Below are 23,752 nucleotides of genomic sequence, written 5' to 3' on the forward strand. Positions count from 1 at the left end.
CAGGTATATAATCGAAACGTTGAGAGTTCCTAAGACTTACTATACATGAAGTGATGTACTATGGACTTCATGTAGACATCACGGGAACAGCGTTTTTGCTCGATGTATGTAGCAAATGAGATTCCAGAATTGTGTTTTGAAAACAGTCCCTTTCAACACTTGGTTTTGCCAGAGTTTGGCGAAATACACCCCGATGATGAGGTATTTTACAATTACATACCGATTTACTCCTTCCAATTCTGATGACTTGTCAAGCCTGAGAAAATCTAGCTTAGCAATCTATTGAAAAGTTTTTGAGGTATGATCTTATTTTTAAATTTCGGAGTATAATAGCATGAAGGAAGTAGACACAAATATTCTATGACTGAAAACGATTACAATGGTGTTTACTTTGTCAGCGACCCCGTTCCAACTCAGCAGATAACTTAGTTGCCTGACATACACGCTGTCTAGCACGTAAATGCGACTAGCTTTGGTCTAGTTGACAACAAAATTATTTCGTTGAAGTAAAAAAGAACCCTCGGCTGACCGTTGACAACAAAATTATTTCGTTGAAGTAAATAAGAAGCCTCGGCTGACCTCGGTAACATAGACATTTACAACACGGAGGATTACGTTGATCATTGACCGTTGTCTTCACTGAACCGTTATTTTACTTTGTACATGGCGATATTCTACGTGACGGTTCTAAATCACGGTGCTAGCAGTTTTGTCTTTAAAATAAGAAGACCAAAATGTCAGCTTTTTTATAATGATTAGTGTTTACTTCTATAAATTTTAGGATTAGATCCTCGTCCTTCGACTTGAACACACGATATATTATCACAGGTCGAGTGGCGTGCGCGTATAAACATAACAGTGGGAAGTTTAAGAGCTCCAGAAGTAGAGTGACGGACGGTCAGCGAGTAGTTTGAAATTTCACCTCTAATTCAGCGTAATTAACGACCAGAAGTGTATAATTTGCTTTAAAGGACTCAACGCAAAGACTAACCAGTCCCGGACGCGTTAGAGGATATCAGACCAACTATAATATCAGTGTCCCTTCATCCGATCTTTTCAATTTTTTTCGGGTCTTGTTCCGAGTTAAAGTATACATCAGCACGCCCATCAGGCACCATGAAAGATGCCAAAGCTTTTGTTCCCTGTCAAAAACAATACGGTCGGGCGACGCCCCCACCAAATCTACCTTAACCTTTAACCGTCACTTGTGATGCTTAGTCGAGTCGAGTCTCTTTGGAATAATATATATATATATACTATATATATATATATTAATATAATATATAGATATATATATAGTTTGTATATGTACGGAAGTCACTGTTCACCTCAACAAGAATACACGCTATTGTGATGGCTTTCTATCCAAACGCATTCTAAAAGGTTTGATCATCAAAAGATATTCAGAAGTGTGGTCGGGAACGTTTATTGTTTGTCAGACCCACACTCCAACACTCCCGAGCAGTACACCCCTTAAAGAGGAATACACGCCAGCCTTTGAAAATCATCATTTCGACAGTGTTTCGTAATACCAAAAACAACAGCTGTCATGACGGGCTATACTGACAACTGGCCTCTTAACAGTGTCGTATCTTTGTAGCAATAATCGAGGTCTATGGAAAACGTAACGTGTTTCAGAGAACCTGGAACCGAATACATCCCAGACCAACACATCGGTAAAGCTGTCAGAAGATTCCTACTTACTAAATAAAATCAGCAGGCAAAAGATGGAATCCGTATCGAATATCCTGTTTCTGTTTTATCTCAACACACTTCCTTTTCGTCCTTCTAATGATTCACATAGGTTTTAACCATCAACGTTGAGACTTTTATCGATACTTGCTCATAAAGATATATTGTTTCCTTATGAAAACACCGACCAATAAATAGTGCCTTTGTTGGGACAACCAATCAAACAGAGGAGCAAAGTTCTCGTCGTTACAATAGTTTATTGGGTCTTGCAATTTCAGGTGCCCCTGGTTGCCTTCAACAACGCCGACTTCCTGCAGACGTCCGCTGACCCTGACAGGTAAGTCTTGCTAAATGGGAACCTCACTCCTTTTAACACATTTCTAACAAGACGAAGAGGTTCACAAAGATTGATTTTATCGCTGGTGTTGAAGGCGTACCAGCTTCTAAGGCCCGTTGTAAACATTCAGACTCTATATTTTCTAAAACAGTTTATATCCGCCAAGCCTAATAGTGGTATAGTGGTATTGTCTTCTGAATGCTAACGCCTACCGAGCACATCTAAAACACCGACAATATAGAAAACTGACAAACATTTCAAGCAAAACCTGGGACATTCATTGCATAGTAAATAATTAATGTCAGGCCATATGACAAAATATAACACTTAATTTTGTCTTATTTTTCGTTTTCCCAACTGCTTGTTTTAATAAGTTACAGTCTGTTGGTTATTATTGAGTAGGTACAAGCATGTGTTATATCATGCCTACAGAAAAATTTCAGCTAGGAATGCAATCAAATGTGTAGACTGTTCAAAGATATCGAGTAGTTGTACATTGGATCTATAGCTAGTATTAACCGAGAGCCTTAATGATAGCTGTTAAAACTGCACAATGTAGTTGGGTTAGATATTGTAGTGCATATTTTCTTCTCAAGAATTTGGGCAACGACAGATTGTAAAAGTCACGAGCTAATATCCTTGGCAATGCGCGGCACCAGAGTGTGCTATAAATCTACACTCTCTTGCAGCTCTCAATCTTGATTCGCCACAAAGCTTCTAATCTTTTACCGACACTGATTTGCCCATAAATGTTAAGCCAGGTTAACCCAAAGGCATTCGTGTTGCTAACAGAGCTGGTATATAAGCTCTATGAGACGAGCAACCAAGGACTGTAGAACCACACTAACGACGTGCTGTTAGGGGATCTAGTAATAAAGAATTCCACACGATTTACAGACAGCGGTATAACATTTTGGAATTTTTTATTTATATTTATTTTTTATCGTTTCTTTCCGTAAGTGCATAAAGGTCTGAGACGTGGCGTATCGTGATTAGTAGCCATGGCAACTGAACAACCGGTAAGTGTACTATGCCAGCACTCCGTAGGCTTTACTTTTTTTCTAAAATCTGTCGTAGGTGGCGCGCTTAGGTATCGTCCTGAACGATTTTTGGTACACTGACTTGCTCCACAAATCTTTTTCCTTGGATGTCATTAGAAGTGGGCAGTGTCAGTGATTTAACATAAGTGCAGCAGCAAACTAGATCAGAAAGTAGACTCGGTCATCTCTCGTCATAATTCATCGATCTATTGCAAAATCTCAAATCACCTGACGACTCAACAAAATATGGTTATTAATTATATAACTTTGCATTGCTTTATAGTCACAGTTACTCTACCTTGAACTTGGGGTAGAGTAACCACGCTTTAATAGTTTGAATTGCACAGAAAGCTGATTTGGCGGGACATTAAAAAGTAAAATCATAACTCAATATATTCATCGATATAATTCAATTGACTTTGAAATTTCTTGTGCTAGTGAAGCAATGTGAGTCGTTGTATGTTATTGTACCTTTGCAGTTTGAAGACAGGTTTTTTGATCATTTGAATAAAAGTGACGACAGTGACGAGGACGGTGAGTAGCCATTTTTTGTCTTCTTTGCATTTCACAATTTCACTGAAATAGTAGAAAACACTGACGTTTTAAATGTCGACATTCTTATATGCCCATACATCACTACAAAGCAAAATCATCAGCCTGTAAAATTTCATTAAAACTTTATTCGATTGTTTGACAATCTTAAAGAGAAGATTGAAGAGGAACTTGATCAAAAAGACTGAATTCAGAGGAAAACAGGGTTAGAAATACTTAGGATTTTACATCATTTAACTAGAGTAAACTCATTGCATAATAAGCAATTACCATATTTTAAACACACTTTTGCCATGTTTTGAAAACACATTAGGAGAATAAGAACATCCGAAAAAATGTACACAAAACTTTCTGCAAAACATTAATGGTTCATAAATAAATTGTTACTAGTATCTTTACTTCTATCAACTGTCCGATAAATAAAATTTGTCTTAATTATTCTACGCTTTGAAATATTGTAGACCTGGCCAGGGATTTTGATGAAAAGGCGAAACTTGGTCGGTCCAAGAAACAGCCAAGGCCTGGAAAACTCACCGTGCAAGCTGGAGCGACCCTGCAGGACCAAGACGACGAAGGCAAGTGTCGAGTCATTGTGAGACGGAAACAATGTGATTGAAATTCTTGAAATTGTTCAAGGGATCACTTGTCGTGCCGAATTCAGTAAATCCTGTCAGATAATCAAATAAGGATAAAATTATTGTTTAGACAACAGTTTAAGTAGAAGTGCATTAGTTGTCATTGAACTTGGAATACTCAGTCTAATGAAATCTTTGGTCCGTTTTAAGGTGGAGCTGTATGCTGCCAACATAGTTTTTTTAAAGCAATATTTCTCATCGAATATGACAAGGAAATCCCCTCGTAGTATATATTTTCAGAAAGCAGACCTCTAAAGTTTAGTACGGTAGCAGCAGTTTACTTGATGGATGAAGTGGGTGTCTATTTGGGGTAAAAACGCTAAATTTTAGTATTAATGGTAAAAATTAATTTTAAACTTGACGCTATTTTCTGAAATGTATTATTTCATTCGCAAAGAAGAGTATATGCAGAAAAAAAAAACGATTTTTTTTATTTTGCATTATCTATCGTCATTCTAAAATGGCAAGGGTTGAAAGACTGACACTCAAAAGGTGATTAAAATCATGACCATATGGAAAATTAAAATGTCTCTCATTCAAAATGTAAGAATTTTATTGCCAACAAAATAGTCGTTTAATATATAGCATTTAAAGAACATAATGTGAAAATTTCAGAAAATTTGAGCCAGCCAGAGTGGGGTTAAATTCTTTGGAAATTTTGAATTTGCGAAGAGAAAGAACATAGGTTGATTTGCATACATTTGCATAAATTAACTTCTTTATCAAGCCACTTACGACTGCTTGGCGAGCTAAAAGGTGAACCCAACCAATATTTTAATCTTAGGTTCACAAATTAATTAAAATTGAATGAATATTTGCAAACAAAGTGATTTTAAGCAAAAGCCGCTGTGTAGGGTGCAGCGCCCCCTTAATTGTGTTTATTCTTGACTTCCAGAAGAGGACGGTTACAGGATTAAGTGTGAATACTTCAAACAATGTAAAGAATTTGTTGACCTGTTGGACCTAGTTGGTAGGTGACGTCAGTAACTGCAAGCAAGCATTGTCCTCGGTTAAAGGATTCAAACACCATTCTATAATCTCAGAGATAAACATTTGCAAGAGGAAGCAAACTGAACGAAATTCCAGAGTATAATCTCCTTGTCTGTGGTATAATGACTCAGAGCTACTGTGATTTAGAATCTATCACTGTGACAGATTCATACGCAGTGTGAACCATTTTTTTTTGAAATAGAGTGACTGACTTCAGCCAAATGTTATACGAGTGCGAATGCACTCGTGCAACTATAGCTAATCCAGTTCTTTGCTACACTTTGAAAGTACGCTTGCCCATGTGTCACTGGCCGGCCTGAGCAAATTGCAGTTAGAAATCATGTAATGCAACGTTGTGTTTCAGATTCGTATTTCACTGACAGAGGAAAGTTCAGCCAGTGTTACTGCACAGATTGTCATTCCAAACGAGGCGACGATGATTTCTACACGCGTGGAAACCCACCTTCTGAATATGCCATACCGATTGGTTGGGCGCGTTTTGGATTAGAGTAAGTTGTGAATGAAAATTTTTACCAGCAATCAAAAATCTGAAGAAAATTTTGATGATGGCTGTAAATGTTCGCTAAAACTTCAGTTAGAACAAAATTACTGTACCGTGTACAGGTTATGAAGCTGTTGCACTAAGGTCCTCTTCTGAGAACCAAGTTACATAACTTCACATCATCGTATTGGTGATCTGATTGGTAATTTTCTCTTCTCACGGCGAATTTCATCGGTTTCGGTGATCGTTTCAGTCGAACTTCTCAAAGAACAGCGCTGATTGGGCGAAATATCTGTACGTCAAGACGTAGTACTATTGAGTTCAGCAAAAGTCTGGCAAACTTGAACTATCACCATTCATTCTAAAGAAAACGGGAATGACCTGCCTATATTATATGTAGGATATAGGGCGCCCTCAACTTAAGAAGTCTCTATGTCTCCCTGGCACAAAGATAGCTCCTGGACACGGTTATGTCATACAAAGGCATAAACACCCTTACCCCTTTTATTTTCATGCCCCTGTTTCTAATATCTCTGCTACAGCGCGTGCAGAAACACAAACTGAAGGGTCTGAAAATAGATGAGAACTGGCATGTAGCATTCCATGGAACTCGCGTTGAGAGTATTGCTGACATCCTTAACAATGTTCATCTAGCTATACCAGGTAGCCATAAGTGACAAAAGTCGTAAACTCCGATTGAATTTTAATATCATTACCGAATTTTGAAGTTTTAAAGTGTAAGAATTGGTCTCATTTGAAATTGTTTTTATATCAATATAGTAAAATGATTTTAGCTTGATCTGTCTTCTGTTAGAATGACGTTCTTTACAAGTTATTCATAAAGGTATCGGCATGCGAAGTCAATATTTTATGATAAATGAATTTATCACCAAGCTTGTGAAAGCCACGGCCCATATCATTTCATTTTTACCTCTATCATTACGGTAATGAAGCCAGAATTACATAATTTCTCTGTTACCTTCGCTCAGATCTGTAAATTACGAAAAGATGCGTACAATCAATGTTGACACTCTTCAGGAAAACGATGCATACATTTTATTTTTTATTTGTCTTAATAAGGAGACGTTGCACTCGGAGGGAGAAAATTGTCAGAAAGAATAGGACACTTTAACGCTAATTGGAAACCAAAGGGCTTTGATACAAAACAGATTTTTGTATCACCGACAATTAGATATGCTGGCACCGATGCATACGCATGCCCTGTGAGGTAATGTTGAAACGTCACAGTTTGAGAATAAATGCTGCCTCAAACTTTACTTTGCCACTTATTACAAAAATGGTACTTGTTATTTTACATTTTTGACACAATATTCATTGTGCAAAGTTTAAGTTTAAGTACATCCTTCATGTGATACATGGTCATCTGTGACCATGACACGATGGTTCTGGTGATGATGTTGAATATGATGATGATGATGATGATTGTGGTGGTGGTGATGATGATGATGATGATGATGATGATGATGATGATGATGATGATGATGATGGTGGTGGTGGTGGTGGTGGTGGTGATGATGATGATGATAATGATGATGATGGTGGTGGTGGTGGTGCTGGTGCTGGTGGTGGTGGTGATGATGATGATGATAATGATGATTATGATGGTAATGATGATGGGGAGGGGAGAAAGAAGCGAAATGAACCCCGATGACTAAGGCAGTATGTGCCTCGATAATGAAAGAAATGAACTGTTGCTCAAACTTCCTCAATGAATCTTTCAAATATGCTCTTTGTAAATCATTAAAAATCAAGCGTCATCTTGCAAATTTTGGTACAAGAGAAACAAATTATTAAAGACGTATACCGATATCTGAAATTCAAAATGGCCACCATCCCCGTGTTAACTCTAAGGAGAAAAATGAAATGTTCGATTTTCGAAAAACTAAGACGCTGAAATGTTTTCTAGAACCAAGAGCTTTAATATGAAGTCCCTCTAGCAGTAGATCAGGAAAGAACTGTTAAAGTTTGAGAGTCTGAATACACCGGGTGTATCTGTCCCCGAGGCGCATTCTACCTTGGTCAATCCGAGTCTGACAAATTATCAAGATTTAGCTTTCTTATGATAAGGTTGTTGTTCGGGTAACTGAATAGTTATCACAAAAATTTCAATGACTCTCAAGCGTTGGGAAAGTTGTTCATCCCTTATCTGTATTGGTAATATAACAACACGGTTACTCTAATATGTACAATTGATAAAGAAGGTATTTGCATTGATTCTAAAACATTTATAAAAAATCATTTATGAAACTCGTACGCGTCTTTCTCTGTTTCAGGGTGATGGACTCGAAGAATGACGAAGTCTTGTACAACGCTCGGGTTGCTTTCCAGGTTTGGATAAGACCAGAATCATATGAAATACACAAGCAGACGATTGGAGCGAAAAAACGTATCGATCCAGTGTTCTCAAATGACGTTCTTGAATGGTCAACCAAGGAGCGAGCCGCTGTTGTTCCTTATGGGCTGCTGGTGAAGGTGAATGACCCCGATGATGATGACGTCACTCTGAACGTACAGAGACGCTTAAAGCAGAACTGAGGCACATCCACATAAATTTAGGCACATAAATTTACATATGTAGCCAAAACCTCCATGAATCAATGCAATATCATACAAGTCCTCCATGTTAGGTTATTGTTACGTAGAAGCGTATAGTTATGGTTTCAATATTCCAAAAAAGGCCATAGGCCCTACATATATGAACAATGCAGTGCCTTTGTAGCGGTGGTGTTAGACCGTCTCTTGAAGCTCTATCTAGTCATTTGTGATGTTAAAATTTAAAGCGAGCATAAACTTTTGGAGAGCGACATGAATCTACTGAGAAAGATAACATAGAATTTGACTTTCGATGTAAACTGATACAGCTCATCCTTGATCAATGCTATAAAATCATTTCATAGTGATAATTAATCTGAGAGCTATATGTAGTCTTCAGGTATTCCGTAGACTCATACCTCACCATGTGTATGTACTTTATTCATAAGTTAACCTTAGACGTCGTTCAACTAGTTAAACAAGTCATCGTTGATGACACAGTCCCCACTTGTTAATGGGTACTTTGATTACAGGTCCTCAGAGAGGATAGAGTCCTCTTCATTAGGTCTGTGATAAAAATACTTTTGAATAAATTCGCTTGATACATGTGTGAGTTGTAGTTCAGGACATGGAAATATCGTAATAAAATGGCCACACGGTGGCCATATTGGATCGTATCACAAAACAAATATATGTGCATATGTATGACATAGGTCAATGTCCTTGTAGCAAATTTGATTAAAATTGGTTGAGATATGCCTGAGTTATGGCTTGTACATGAAAAAATCATAACAAAATGGCCGCACAGCAGCCATATTGGATCGTATCACCAAAACAAATTAATGTGCATATGTATGACATTGGTGAATCTCCTTGTACCAACTTTGAATAAATTCACTTGACACATGTCTGAGTTATGGTTCTGGACATGAAAAAATGTGATAAAATGGCCACACGGCGGCCATATTGGATCGTATCACATAACAAATCAATGTGCATATTCATGACATAGGTCAATATCCTTGTACCAAGTTTGAATAAAATCGGTTGAGTTATGCCTGAGTTATGGCTCTGTACATGAAAAAATCGTAACAAAATGCCGCCTTGCGGCCATATTGGATCGTATCACAAAACAAATTGATGTGCATATCTATGGCATTGGTCAATGTCCTTGTACCAACTTTGAATAAAATCGGTTAAAACATGTCTGAGTCATGGCTCTGTATATGAAAAAATCGTAATAAAATGGCCGCCTGGCGGCCATATTGGATCGTATCACAAAAAAAATTGACGTGCATATCTATGACATTGGTCAATGTCCTTGTACCAACTTTGAATAAAATCAGTTGAAACATGCCTGAGTTATGGCTCTGTACATGAAAAAATCGTAATAAAATGGCCGCCTGGCAGCCATATTGGATAGCATCACAAAACAAATCGACGTGCATCTGTATGACATATGAAGTAATCCTTGTACCAAGTTTGAATGAAATCGCTTCAGGCATCTCTGAGATATATGCGTGAACGGACGGACGGACGGACGGACGGACGCACGCACGCACGCACGCACGGACATGACCAAACCTATAAGTCCCCCCGGACGGTGTCCGTGGGGACTAACAAACGTGTAACGCTTTATCGCCCTCTGTACGATTACACGAAATTACTTCGTTTTCTACAGCATCTCAGTTTCATGATCAGCAAGCGCCGCCCATCGAATTCTTTCACAACCTATTCAAATGTCGCTAAATAATGAGGGAATCAATAATGATAACTAAAACCAGCTTACTTCACTCAGAAGTTTTCATACGGCGCATTTTATTTTTGAGGAAAATTTGAACAGACGCACCGTCGAAGGACTCTATCCGAATGTTCGATATTGTAATCAAATGAAATCAAGCTTGCAAAATGTTCATCTTACTGAACTAGCTTTTGAAAAAATAAAATATACAAATGTAAACTTACTGCACCCGTAACGCTCACACTCCTATGATGTAACTTACATATATTCCTTAATTAATAATTTTTTCCGCACTGTTTAACTGCTTGCATTTGCAATCTTAAGGTAGAACGCGCCTCGGGGACATCCATTCGGACGCTCAAATTTCTACAATTCTTTTCTGATCTACCATTTTAAGGGGCTCATTTTAAAGCTGTTGAAGAAAGAAAAACTTTCACCGGCTTAGTTTTTGAATTTCAAATATCGCAAAACGTTAGGTAATTTGTTTCGTTAGTTCCTAACTTTACAAGGTAACTCCCGATTTTTATTGTTGATTTGGTAAGAGAATGGTTGAAAGCTTCATTCAGGAAAGTTTGAGCAAAAGTTCAAGTGTTTCACTTTCGAGGTGCATAATATCTTAAGAAGGATGTTGAATACAATCAAATCTACTTTCGATCATCAGTACCATACAAACGCTATTTGTAATTAAGCTAATCATTGCTGTTTCGGATCGCCCTGTCTAAAGTTTGAAACAGACTTGCAAGATAAAAGTAAGAATATTATTTCGTTTCGCGCCCAGTCACGTGTAGATTTTCTGAGGTTTTCGTCAAAAAAAAAGGAGAAGAAAACCTTGTGATATCGATATTGTCGCAAAACAAAACCATGACTTCAAAATTGCGACAAAATATTGCCTAACACCAGCCATTCCATAACCATTGAAACGTGTGATGGCTCAGAATTAAACCCGCTACAAGCGTATAGTTGTACACTCATAATGTTCAAGCTTTATGAGACAACTGCGGAATTGTGTCTTTCCCTAAAAGCCATTTGTAAACTACGTGTATTCCCTATTGGGGCTAAACTAGCTAAAAACGATAAACACGGCAAAAACCTCCCGATAATTATCACTTTCTAAAAAGCGTTCTAAATTTAGAAAATGGCTGTAGTTTAGAAAGTCGGGCCTCTGGTGAAAATTTTTTTCCAGGATACATGGATAAAAACGATAATTATCGCTTTCTAACTTGCGTTCTCAGTTTAGAAATTAGCTGTAGTTTAGAAAGTCGGGCCTGAGGTTGAAATTTTTTTCCAAGGATATATCGGATAAAAATGATTATTATCGCTTTCTAAATTGCGTTCTAAATTTAGAAAATAGCTGTAGTTTAGAAAGTCGGGCCTGAGGTTGAAAAACATTTCGAAGGATATATCGGATAAAAACGACAATTATCGCTTTCTAAATAAAGTTCTAAATTTAGAACATAGCTGTAGTTTAGAAAGTCGGGCCTGAGGTTGAATTTTTTTTCCCAATGATATATCGCATAAAAATTATCGCTTGCTAAATAGCATTCTCAATTTAGAAATTAGCTGTAGTTTAGAAAGTCGGGCCTGAGGCTGAAAAAAGTTTTCCAAGGATATATCGGATAAAAACGATAATTATCGCAATCTAAATAGCATTCTAAATTTAGAAAATAACTGTAGTTCAGAAAGTCGAGCCTCTGGTGAAAAGCATTTTTGCAAGGATATATCGAATAAAAACGATAATTATCACTTTCTAAATACCATTCTAAATTTAGAAAATAGCTGTAGTTTAGAAAGTCGGGCCTGAAGAGAAAAAAAATTTCCAAGGATATATCTGATAAAAACGATAATTATCGCTTTCTAAATAGCGTTCTAAATTTAGAAATTAGCTGTAGTTCAGAAAGTCGGGCCTCTGGTGAAAAGCATTTTTGCAAGGATATATCGAATAAAAACGATAATTATCGCTTTCTAAATACCATTCTAAATTTAGAAAATAGCTGTAGTTTAGAAAGTCGGGCCTGAAGAGAAAAAAAATTTCCAAGGATATATCTGATAAAAACGATAATTATCGCTTTCGTAAATAGCGTTCTAAATTTAGCAATTAGCTAAAGTTTAGAAAGTTTGGCTTTACGTTCAGAAACAATTTCCAAGAATATGACAGCCATAGATAAAAACGTTGGTACACCATTTCTGTTGTCATCTGTATATTCCCAAGTGTTTCAAGGGAAAAAGTGTGAGCTTGTAGGAGCTGTCTTGTAGAACCCGGAAAATACTGTCGCGCTCGTAGTTAGGGGAATTACGAGTTGAGGTACCAGTCTGGATCGTAATGCTTCCAGTAACTGAAGCTGACACACCAAGATGTAGATTATAACACAGCCTTGTACTTTATTACAAGATGGCGACCGTGTCTTTCACCGTCAAAGGTCTGATCTCAAGTCCTCTAGTGTAAGCTCTCTATAGAGTTAAACACATCTCAAGTCTTACATAATTACAAAAGATATCATTGGTAATTTTCCCGCCAGTCTTTGATAGTTTCTTAAGATTAAATAAGATCACACCATGGAATATCCCGTTCTCGATTGTTCTCATTGAAATCTTAACCAATAATTAATTAATTAAACTATCACACTATCTCTTATCTGCTTCTCGAACGATCTGAGTCAATGAACTTCACACGCCTTGGCCAGGTGAGAGACGCTACGAGATAAAATCTCTACAGGGAGGGGCGTTACAATATTTTCAGTTTCCGCCAGAAGTAAGTTTTAAAAGCCAAAGCTGAAATGTGACTTGTCTTATAGACCGACGAGATAGTACCCACTGTTAGTGATGCAAATTAATGCCAATGGCCTTATCAAAAGTATTGCCGGCCAGGCTGCCATCTTCCAGCTGCGTTCTCACTGTGAAATATGGAGTCATTGAGACAGTCGGGGCCTGTAGTGAAAATTTTTTTTCAACTAAGGTGAAAAAAGTTTTCAGGGGAAAAAAGCAATAATTATCACTTTCTCAATGGTGTTCTAAATTTACAAATTAGCTGTAGTTTAGAAAGTCTGACCTGAAGTGAAGTCCCGCAAACATTTCCAAGAATATGTCGGAAAAAGGTTGATATTCCGTTTCTGTTGTCACCTGTATATTCCCAAGTGTTTCAAAGTAAAAAGTGTGAGCATGTAGGAGCTTTCTTGTAGAACCCACAAAATACTATCAGTTTCCCCCAGAAGTAAGTTTTAAGATCCAAAGGTCAAAGGTGACTTGTCCAACAGATCAAAAAAGTAACCATACTGCTTCAGTTCTAATGAGCACGGTGTGTTCCATGACGATCGCGTCAATTTGTGCTGATTAAGCAGTGATGCAAATTAACGTTAATGAGGCTTTGATAAGGCTGTTAACATTAATTTGCACCACGATCGAATAAGATAGAACCACTCATTGTCTGTGTCTGAACACACCTTGGTCATTTGAATTGTGGCAGTATAGTTATTTACATTCGTCTTCACGTCACACATCTGATTTATTTGTCATTAACACTAACGGTGGCCATTTGATAGTCTTTGTTTTTGACGGTCAAAAAATAAACATTCACAATTTGTCGTCATCAAAAGATTTTCAATGCTTACTCGCAGCCACATTTTTCTACTTCATGACATTCAATTCTAGCCCGTTGCAATTAAATGGTCAATTCAATACGAGTCACAGACCCTCGAGGGTCTATGTCCGAGCATAGCATCAATAACTTGCAATGTAGTAAAGTAGCATCCCCGGAAGATTTTATTTTCTGATATTTTGATCCTGCATACCCTCTGTTTTTAAAAACTTAAAAATCTGTCTGGTATCAATGGTCAATGGGCACTGTTTTTTCAATCTTTTGACTTCTGCGTCGGTCACGCCATGGCAGATTATTAGCAACACGCATGGAGTGTTGACAAGCAATGAAGCGAACGAACGTCCTACTGTTCACCATATCCTTGCCCCGAAAACGACTACTAGGTAGATTATATCAATTTTTCAAATTTCCATGGGATTACGAGGAAGTGGATGTAATCAGATAATTTTCTGGAACTACCAGGCTATGATTACCTGATCCAATCATTACCCGTTTTCCGAACGATCTCTTGATATTATTGTAGTGTGTCACGATCGAAGTTTCACTTTATTACAATGCTGAACTTCTTTCGAGAAACTTATAAATAAAGATCGATTATTTTTACCATGTGTACACGCCAACGAGATGCTGTTGTCTGAGGAGCGGAGATTAAACCCAGTGGGTCATGAATGCCTTCTGATCTGAATAAAACGTTGTGTATCTTCAAAACTGCAGTGTTTCACACAAGCGTGATCGTATTTGTCTCGCGTCCAGACGAACAAGAAGTTGACCGGGTAATTCATTTCGCATTCCAGTTTCTTCCAGTAATTGTCATTCCGAGTGATTTTTCTCAAGGAACAAGCTATAAAACCTCTCGACCAGTATTTGCAATTTGCATAAATAAAAAAACAGACAGACAAATAGCTAGCTAGCTAGCTAGCTAGCTAGCTAGATAGATAGATAGATAGATAGATAGATAGATAGATAGATAGATAGATAGATAGATAGATAGATAGATAGATAGATAGATAGATAGATAGATAGATAGATAGATAGATAGATAGATAGATAGATAGATATATCATGTGGGTGGATAGATAGATTCTCTGTGTGACAGCATGGATGTATGGTGACAGCGGACTGTGTATGAAGATACAGACAGAGAAGATACATGTAGAGGGACGAAGAGAAACAGGGAGAAAGGAAGCAATCATTATTCATCACGTTCGTTCAGTGAAATTTACAATCGACGGACTCGAGGCTACGCTACATCAACCATTTCTACGACTTTATTTTTGACTGACTGCACCAGCGATGGTCCGCATCAAACAGTACTATAGGAGAATATTCACACGGCAAATTTCCATGGACTTTTCGCATTTTTTTGAAATCACATTATACCTGCACTTATAGTGAAGGCACACTCCCAGCCGTAAAATAGGTTTTCATATCAGTGACGTGTGCATGCGCGCAATTTTACTGTTGTTCTGCTGTGAATGCTTAAAGCCGCACTTTTCAATCCCAGGTTCTCGCATTAGTGGAGTTCTCCTCCCAGTCAAACACATGGCCTGTATGATGTTTGGTTTCTATAACATTAATTACACAAACTCACCTCAACCTTTTGTCACATTGACAGTTATCGCTGCATAAATTTAAATATACATTTAAATGGGGATTTATAATGAGCTGTTTGTTGAGGGCACAATAAAGTTGCTGCGCTACTCGTCAAAATACGGAAACATCAGTCGGTACCTACCAAACTTTGTATGAAAAACCCCAATTATACATGTAAGCTTATATCCCGAAAATACCCATAATTATGGTTGTGTAGGAGGTTGAACTCGCCGCTTTGCGGTGCTTGGCTTCGTTTTCGTCATTTATTAGATTACTTCTCACAACTTGTGAACAATAAACAATAGTCCGATAGTATCAAGTCTACGCACAGGGGCTCATAAGTGCCTATTTAAGTCAATATTACAGCGTTTTTCTTTCTTTGTCAATGTTACAAATAAAGCTGAAGAGCACAACATTTGTGTAGCTGTCTTTTGTGTAGCTTGTATTGGCATGTATAGTGCGCCCTCAATGGGGAATCTGATCATATGTAAATACGACCTTTAGTTCCGTGACCTCTAGGCAATTCCTCTGGCCATGCCTTCTGGCCACGTGTACAGACGTCGCTGTGTTTACTGTATATATAGCGAGGGCAGGGCAGGAAGTAGGCATGGCTAGAGCCGGGCCTAGAGGTCACTGAACTAAAGGTCACATTTACGAGGACGCACTATACATGCCAACACACGCTACACAAAAGACAGCTACACAAGTGTTGTGCTCTTCAGCTGGATTATTTGTGACAGTGAAAAAGAAAGAAAAACGCTGTAATATTGACTTAAATAGGCACTTATGAGGCCCTGTGGTCTACGTAGCGTTGCAGTGTTTATTTTGGGAACGCAGGCAAGATATCAGTAATGACTGCTGACGTCATTGTTTTCGTCAACTGAAGCCATTCGCTGTCGACGTGACGGAACGAAGGCTCCAAAAATCATTAGTTTCCGCGATTTATTTTATTTTCATATTAATTTTGCATTCGCCCCAATTGAGACTCTGCTACTCTTTGATTGAATATGCCCTTCCTCGAATATGACAGAAAAATAGTGCTCACTTAGAACATCGTTTTTGGTCATCGACAACTTTGTCTGCTGTTCGTGCCTATATTGCTATCCTGATATGGCAGGTTGTGATTAACCTTTTGGTTTGAATATTAGGTCGTCGACGCTATCGGTGTTGTTTATCATACCCAATGCTTATTGTAAACATGCACTGTGGTATGACGGAAGTTTGCCTGACTAGTTCAAACTGAAGGAGAATGACCTTGTCGTACCTAAAACCTTATTGTCCTGACTTTTTTGCCTTCGTAATTGTTACTGTCACGACATGGCAGGTCACGATTTATCTTTTTGTTTTCCTAAAATCTAAACAATTCAAATTCTGTGCGTTGGTTAGGCCAAAGTAATTAAATTCTTTGTTTTGCGTCCCAACCCGCCTAGGTTTTTTAAGGTTTCCATGAAAAACACACACAGTGTATTTGAATGGGAAATTTTAGGACATGACCGCTTAGCTTTTCTGAACGAAAATTTTGTTACAATTTGTTATTTGCTGCAATCAAATTACATTGAGTTAATTTTCTTGTGTGTGTTTTTCAGCCGCTTAGACGCGTACCTTTTCCCATTTAGAGTGGACGCAAAACAAACAATTTAATTACTTTGGCCTTATTCATGCATACTGCTGTCCTGATACGACAGATTTCAATGAAAACCGGTCACTGACCTACTCCCAATATCCTTACGAGGCAGATCTTTAAGTTTTTCTGAAAACTGTAGTTCAAATCCAGGATGAATCAAAGTCTTATCAGAAATTTCTTTAGATGTTCTTTGCTTTCCCGGTCTGGCGGTTGTCATCAGTATGCTTGTTGCTACCGAAGGGACACACATGCAGGTCAACATACAATAAAATAGAGATGGTTGATTCTTTCAAAGTCAACATGACCTAATCTGGACGCCTCAATATAATTGTAATGGTTCAAATGCCTTCTTGACCACGTCCACTACAATCTAAGTGGACTGGGCTCCTAACGGAAGTCTGTAAAGGTGTCTGTTCAACCAAGAAATAAAACTTGTCTGTCAAATAAAACAAACAAAATAATACCATAGCGGATCGCATAAATGTCCGTCCCCAGTATATATATATATATATATATATATATATATATATATATATATATATATATATATATATATAGACACACACATAGGCCTACATACATACATACATACATACATACATACATACATACATACATACATACATACATACATACATACATACATACATACATACGTACAAACGTACGTCCGTTCGTGCGTGCGTGCGTGCGTTGGTGTGAACGTAGTGTAAAGTATTTGTACAATTTCAATACGAGCGGCTTTGCTATAGAGGAAGGGGTCGTCGGAGCTGCACCTGTGTAATATTCGTGTTTGAAAACAATATATTTCATGCACCATATCTTAAATCCCGTTAACATAGCTGTTACACTTCAGGTTCACAATATACAATAGGCGCTTGAAATTTAATTCTTTATTTGCCGTCCGCGTGCTGGTAGGTTTTTAGAGAAAATTAAGAAAACAAACACAATTTTAAGACTATTACAAATAAATATATTATTTTTCCAAAGGAAACCAAATGAAAAATTCAGCTTATGTTAATGCACTTTTTTTGTCTGTGTTTGTTGTTTTCCCTGATTGGCTGATAGGTTTTCAAAAATCAAAGGACGGCAAACAAAAGAATTTTCTTTAGTGGCCTGATGAAAAAATGTTTCTTTTTCATCAGTCGCCAATGTATCTTGGATAAAGTGTTGACATTGGTCGTACTGGTCGCATAACGGCGACCTTTGAGAGCGGTTCCGACGACTTCATCCCTTTGGGAGACTTACTTGAGTCAGATCTCATTTGTTATATGTTTTACTCTAGTTATAATCAACGAAGTATAAGGTATAGTCACGGCAAAGTAAACTTAATTTATTTTCAACTATGGTATTTTTTGCAATCTAGGAACATCTCCCCTGTGGCTGGACAATATAAAATAATAATCGTCTGACACTGCACTGATCTAATTAAGGTGCGGTCCAATACGTAAATGTTAACGGTATCTTGGAGTCGTGTTAAAGAAAGCACCCTAATACGAAAGAAACTTTTTTTAAATGGTCATTGCAAATTACTGGTGAACTGCAAGATGTTAGGTAGAAGTCATGAACAAAAGAAACAATTTCGTTTCTTTTACCTAGAAACTACAGTATCTTGAATAAGTGATGTCACACTTCCAATGAATGCCTATCACGTGCACTATCCTGATGTGGCAGGTCACGGTGACCTGTTCACTGTACTGAAGTAGGACACTCGCCGATAATGTTACCTGGAACAATTCGAAATACAAAGAAATCATCACACGATGTTTATTTCCCTACATGGCGTTCCTGCTCGATTGTCACTCTTCAAAGTTATTGGACCTCTTCGGTCAGGTACCTGTACAATATACGCGCTAAAACGGCCCCTATCTCAACCAGCATATACGAATATTGCCCAGTCGGCGCATTTAATTGTAATCCGAAACGGTCCGCTTTGTTTCAAAGACTGCAGTCCGAATTTCGATACACAGGTATGGGGCTGTAACCCACCTCTTGGTGAAAATAAGTTGAGGTTGAAATGGTGAAAGAAGTCTCCGAGGCACATTTGGGTATGATGTACACAAATCATTGGCAACAGCGCACCGTCCACTTTGCTTCAGCGGGAGTCAAGGCGCGACACAATATGTACTTTTATAATACCGATCTTTTAAATGTAGCAAGTATTCGTTCATACACAAATAAGTTGACACTTCCTAAAAGTAACTGTATGTCAGATGTTTTTTCCCAAAGTGTTGGCTATAACAGATGAGGGTGTTTTAACGATGTAGACCAGGAAGTTCAAAATAACAATGCGATGACTCCTGGCCCCTGCAACTGCGACGAAAAATGACATCAGATGCAACTCTGCATACACAGTTACAGTCATCCGAATTCTGGTCAACTGGATTTACTGTGCAATACCTTGAAATTCTACAATATCGAGGGTGTATATATGACAAAGGTTCCACGGAATACCTGATTTACAGGAATTATTGAGCAGCAAGATTGAAATCGAAAGAATTGAAAGCACATGTACGCTACTATATTTATTTTGGGCTAAAGTGGAACTTGACGAATAGAAAGTGTTACGCCTCCCGCCACTATGTAAAAGTTTCTTCATACTGATCCGTTTTCGCGTGTTTTTTCTTTTCCGTTATCCCTACAAGCGAACTCCCTATGTCCCCACCACGTGCCTCCTTATAATGCCCGGCAACCCCGTCTCTGTCACATAATTGCCTTTTATATTATTTTGCATTTGCTCCAATTGATTGTCCGTTACTCCTTGATTGAGTATGCCCTTCATCGAATTCGACAGAAAAATTGTGCTCACTTTGAAAACTTCTTTTCTGTTCATGAACAACTTTGTCTGCTGTTCGTTCATATTGCTGTCCTGATATGGCAGGTTGCGATTAACCTTTGGTTTGAATATTAGGCCATCGACGCTATTGTTGTTTTTCATCATACTAAAGAGATTATTGTAAACATGCAGTGTGGTATGACAGAAGTTTGCCTAACTACTGTAAACTGAAGTGGAATTTACCTTGCAGTACCTGGAACTTTATTGTCGTATTTCATTGTCTTCGTACTTGTTACTGTCACGACATGGCAGGTCACAATTTACATTTTTGTTCCTAAAATATCAACAATTGAAATTCAGTGTGCTGGTTATTCAGGCATACTGCTGTTCTGATATGGCAGATTTCAATATCAATGAAAACGGGTTCCTGACCTACCTCTCACTATCCTTACGTGGCAGATGTTTAAGTTTTACTGAAAACTGGTTCAAATCCAGGATGAATCAAAGTCTTATCAGAAATTTAATCACTAAATGTTCTTTGCTTACCCAGTCTCGAGGTTGTCATCAGTATGCTTTTTGCTATAGAGGGCCGTCACTACCGAAGGGACACACATGCAGGTCAACATACAATAAAATAGAGATGGTTGATTCTTTCAAAGTCAACATGACCTATTATGGACGCCTCAATATGATTGTAATGGGCCAAGTATCTTCTTAACGACGTCCACTACAATCTAAGTGGACTGGGCTCCTAACGGAAGTCTGTGAAGTTGTCCGTTCAACAAAGAAATAAAACTTGCCCGTCCCCTTATAATACTAACAAAATAATACTAACTCAGCCACAACTTCGCTGACCAAGGGTGTTTACTCTGGTAGAAACCATCTCTGCTAACCGACCTAACAAAGCCGTGTTGACCGGATGCTGACTCAGTAGCTAATTTTCTCGCAAACAGCATTGTTTCCTGTTCGTGTGTACTGTTATCTTGAATGGCATATTGCGATTTCCGATTGAAATGTTTTTCATAATTTATAAACAAATACAATACTAAGAAGCTTAAACAATTGGTAAAATAGTACGCAAAATCTACCTCACAGTATATACGTCACATATTTTTAATTTTGTTCCATCGACTTCTCAGTTTCACTGACTACCTAAATTTTCTACCTCAGTATGGCTAGTCGCGATTTATCTTTCGGCTTTGCTGAAAACTCTGCTTTTCAAATACCGTATGAGTCGCAGTAAAATACGAAGTTTCTTTACGTGTTCTGTGACGTCACCAGATGGAGGTCGTCATCGGTACTCATGCCGTTTATTTTCATTGCTACTTTATGTTAATGCCAACTTAAGGTCGACAGTAACGAGCTTGAGCACTCCAAAATTAACATGACTTTAATAACACAGACACAACAATATCTTCAACAACAGACATCAAAATCTTGATAGCTCAAGTACCAAACTAACAAACAGACAGACAGACAGACAGACAGACAGACAGACAGACACACACACACACACACACACACACACACACACACACACACACACACACACACACACACACACCGTTATAACAAAAGGTCCCATAAATGAACACTGGAATCGACGTTAATCCCTGCAAATATGATTTTATTGATCATGGAGTATATGCCCTACTAGAGACACGAAATTAAATTGTTAAAAGAAGATTATACTGTTCTGATTGTTCACTGTACTAATAACAAAGTTCCGCCGTTAAAACTAAAATGCTGTATTTCGTTTGCAAAGCTGGTGAAATTTCAAATACAATTGTTTACCCATAATGAAAAAAGATGAACGCGATATCAAAATGTTGCCGTTTTGAGTTTATGGATAAGATCTCAAGGCAGCTGCAGAAAAGGTGAGATCAAATGAATCGAAGATGAAAACCGATGATTATGAACAATTTAAAACAAAAGATCATTAACGTAAAGCAACCAGCAATATTGTAACATTGAATAGGTTGCAAGGTTTTATATATTCTATTACAATAGGTTCAAGGTCCAAAATATTCTACGCTACAGTCCTCTGTCTTATGGCCCTCCAAACTGGAAACCATACCACTTGCCTTAAGTTAAAATTTATCGTCATAAATCAGGTACTTCCCGTTAGGAAGAGTAGATAGTACCGGTCGGAACCGGTTGTAAACTTTACATTTTCGTGACCATGGTTTCGCGAGCGCGATCCTCGGTGCACGTGTTTTCCGCTAGCCGGTCGATGTCAGGGTTGTTAATATTTACTTAGGAGACGCGGACACTAACCAATTGGAGCTTCAGTCGGAACGCAAGTGGCGTCGTTGAGGGCGTCGATCGGGAGACATGACGTCACTATTTTCAAAATGGCTGCTGAATTGCAGGGGCTGCCGAGTCTGATCGAAAATGCGTTAGTTTTTCTGATTTCCTTGACATTTATATTTAAACATCGCTGGTGTTGACAAGGATATACCCTACCCGTCATCTCAGTGGAATGCCATGTCTGTTGTTGGATCAGATGACATTGTATACATTTTTCCACGCATCGACCTTGGCATAAACAACGGAGGATAATCGCGATTTTCAAGATTAGTGACGGTTTTTTTCACGAAGTACCGACGGTAGCAAGAGAAGTCAATTTTATCTGTGAAGGTAATTTATTTGAGCATATCGCAGCGAAGTATGAACATTGTCGGACTGTTTATATCAAAATGCTGCAGTTTACTGTGAACCATAGTGATAGCCGGTTTTACAATGCATAGATATGGCATATAGCTACATGTACAATAGACTGGCCATAGCATGAGGCAAAACTAACTTGAAGTGTTATGGAACATTGCAATGCTTGGGAAATAAATACTTTAATTTCATCTTACTGGGTTTGAACTCTCTTTTGTGGCAGTAATAATCGTGAAACACTATAGGCTGTTTGTTGATGTATAGCAGCTTGTATATACCATGGAGGTCCATGTATATACTGAAGAGGATAAAAGTAGTAATCAATTTTGAAACATGTTACTGCAAAAATGGTGTCAGGAAAGTTGTACTTTGACTGCAGAAATGGTAGGATTGGCAATTAAACACAGAGTGTTGTATCATTACTTTCATCAGATTGGCAACCATGATCAATGTCTAAGTCAGATTCATCCATATTATCAATTGCATGTAAGGCCTCCATGTCTTCAATAAGAGAATCAGTGTCCTCATCAATACAGACTTCCTCACTATTTATTAGGTATTCCTCGTGGTTGTTATCATCCTCTTCTGCCTCATCCAAAACAGTCAAATATTCAGGTGATTGCATATTGGCAGTATTTGCCTGCTGTGGTATATTAACACATTGTAGGCACTGACAACCAGGACCACAAACATTTCCCAGCTTTAGGCATTTACAACATTTGTTAGCACATTTTGATTTTTTGCACTTGCACCCCTTTGTCCAAAATTCAACGGTTTTCTTGACTTTTTCAAAGTTTTCATTTGAATCCCAGATGACATTTATCAGTCCATTCTGTACCTTCCAACCAAATACATCTATTGGTGGTACACTTGCATCAGCATTTTTAGCATTAGTCCACAGACCAGATACCCAACATGTTCTGTACCAGTGGAATTTCAAGGCTCATTTGATGGTAAAAAGCCAACTTCACTGTCAATTCTATCCCATATTTTATTTCTTATGTCATCAAGCCATATCTGGTGTATCTTGAGGCTTGGTATGGATGTTCATTGATGAAAGACTGAAAATGTTCTTTTGGGCCTTGATATTCTGGGAAAGCCGATGAGTGTTTATGATAATATACACAGCCTATCAATCGGTAAAATGCCAAAAGGCCTTTTTCTTTATCATCTCACCAGTGTTTTCCAACATACCAGTAATATGCTCATTTTCTGTTCCAGTTATAATTTAGCATCTCTGAAAAATGTATCTAAAAATGTTTTCTTACCACAACCACGGAAATATGAAATGTAGTCACATCCACTGCAGATGAACAAGGTTTGAAAGATTTTGCCAATTTTGGTTGGCAATATAGAGGTCAAATCAAGGTCATGTTTCATGCAATCTAAGAGAGAAGACATAGAGAGGTACACATTATCAAATGGAGCTGCTCGCAACTGTACTAAGACTGTCTTATC

General features: G+C 37.9%; 1 protein-coding gene across 1 annotated transcript; it reads left to right on the plus strand.

Annotated features, from left to right (window-relative positions):
- Positions 1-6,247: 6,247 nt before the first annotated feature.
- LOC139142226 (neuralized-like protein 4) lies at positions 6,248-9,203 on the plus strand. Its single transcript, XM_070712105.1, has 3 exons — positions 6,248-6,411; positions 6,829-6,976; positions 8,043-9,203. The coding sequence occupies exons 1-3, from the start codon at positions 6,261-6,263 to the stop codon at positions 8,302-8,304; spliced, it is 561 nt and encodes a 186-aa protein (XP_070568206.1). The 5' UTR covers positions 6,248-6,260; the 3' UTR covers positions 8,305-9,203.
- The last annotated feature ends 14,549 nt before the right edge of the window (positions 9,204-23,752 follow it).

Source organism: Ptychodera flava, chromosome 10 (assembly GCF_041260155.1).
Source record: "Ptychodera flava strain L36383 chromosome 10, AS_Pfla_20210202, whole genome shotgun sequence".
In the NCBI taxonomy this organism is placed as follows: domain Eukaryota; kingdom Metazoa; phylum Hemichordata; class Enteropneusta; family Ptychoderidae; genus Ptychodera; species Ptychodera flava.

Bases quoted from the DNA above. Each gene is read 5' to 3' on its own strand.
- LOC139142226 (XM_070712105.1), top strand. From the start codon at position 6,261: ATGCCCCTGTTTCTAATATCTCTGCTACAGCGCGTGCAGAAACACAAA. The intron at 6,412-6,828 runs GTAGCCATAAGT...TGTCTTAATAAG, and splicing joins TGTTCATCTAGCTATACCAG to GAGACGTTGCACTCGGAGGG. The intron at 6,977-8,042 runs GTAATGTTGAAA...TCTCTGTTTCAG, and splicing joins GCATACGCATGCCCTGTGAG to GGTGATGGACTCGAAGAATG.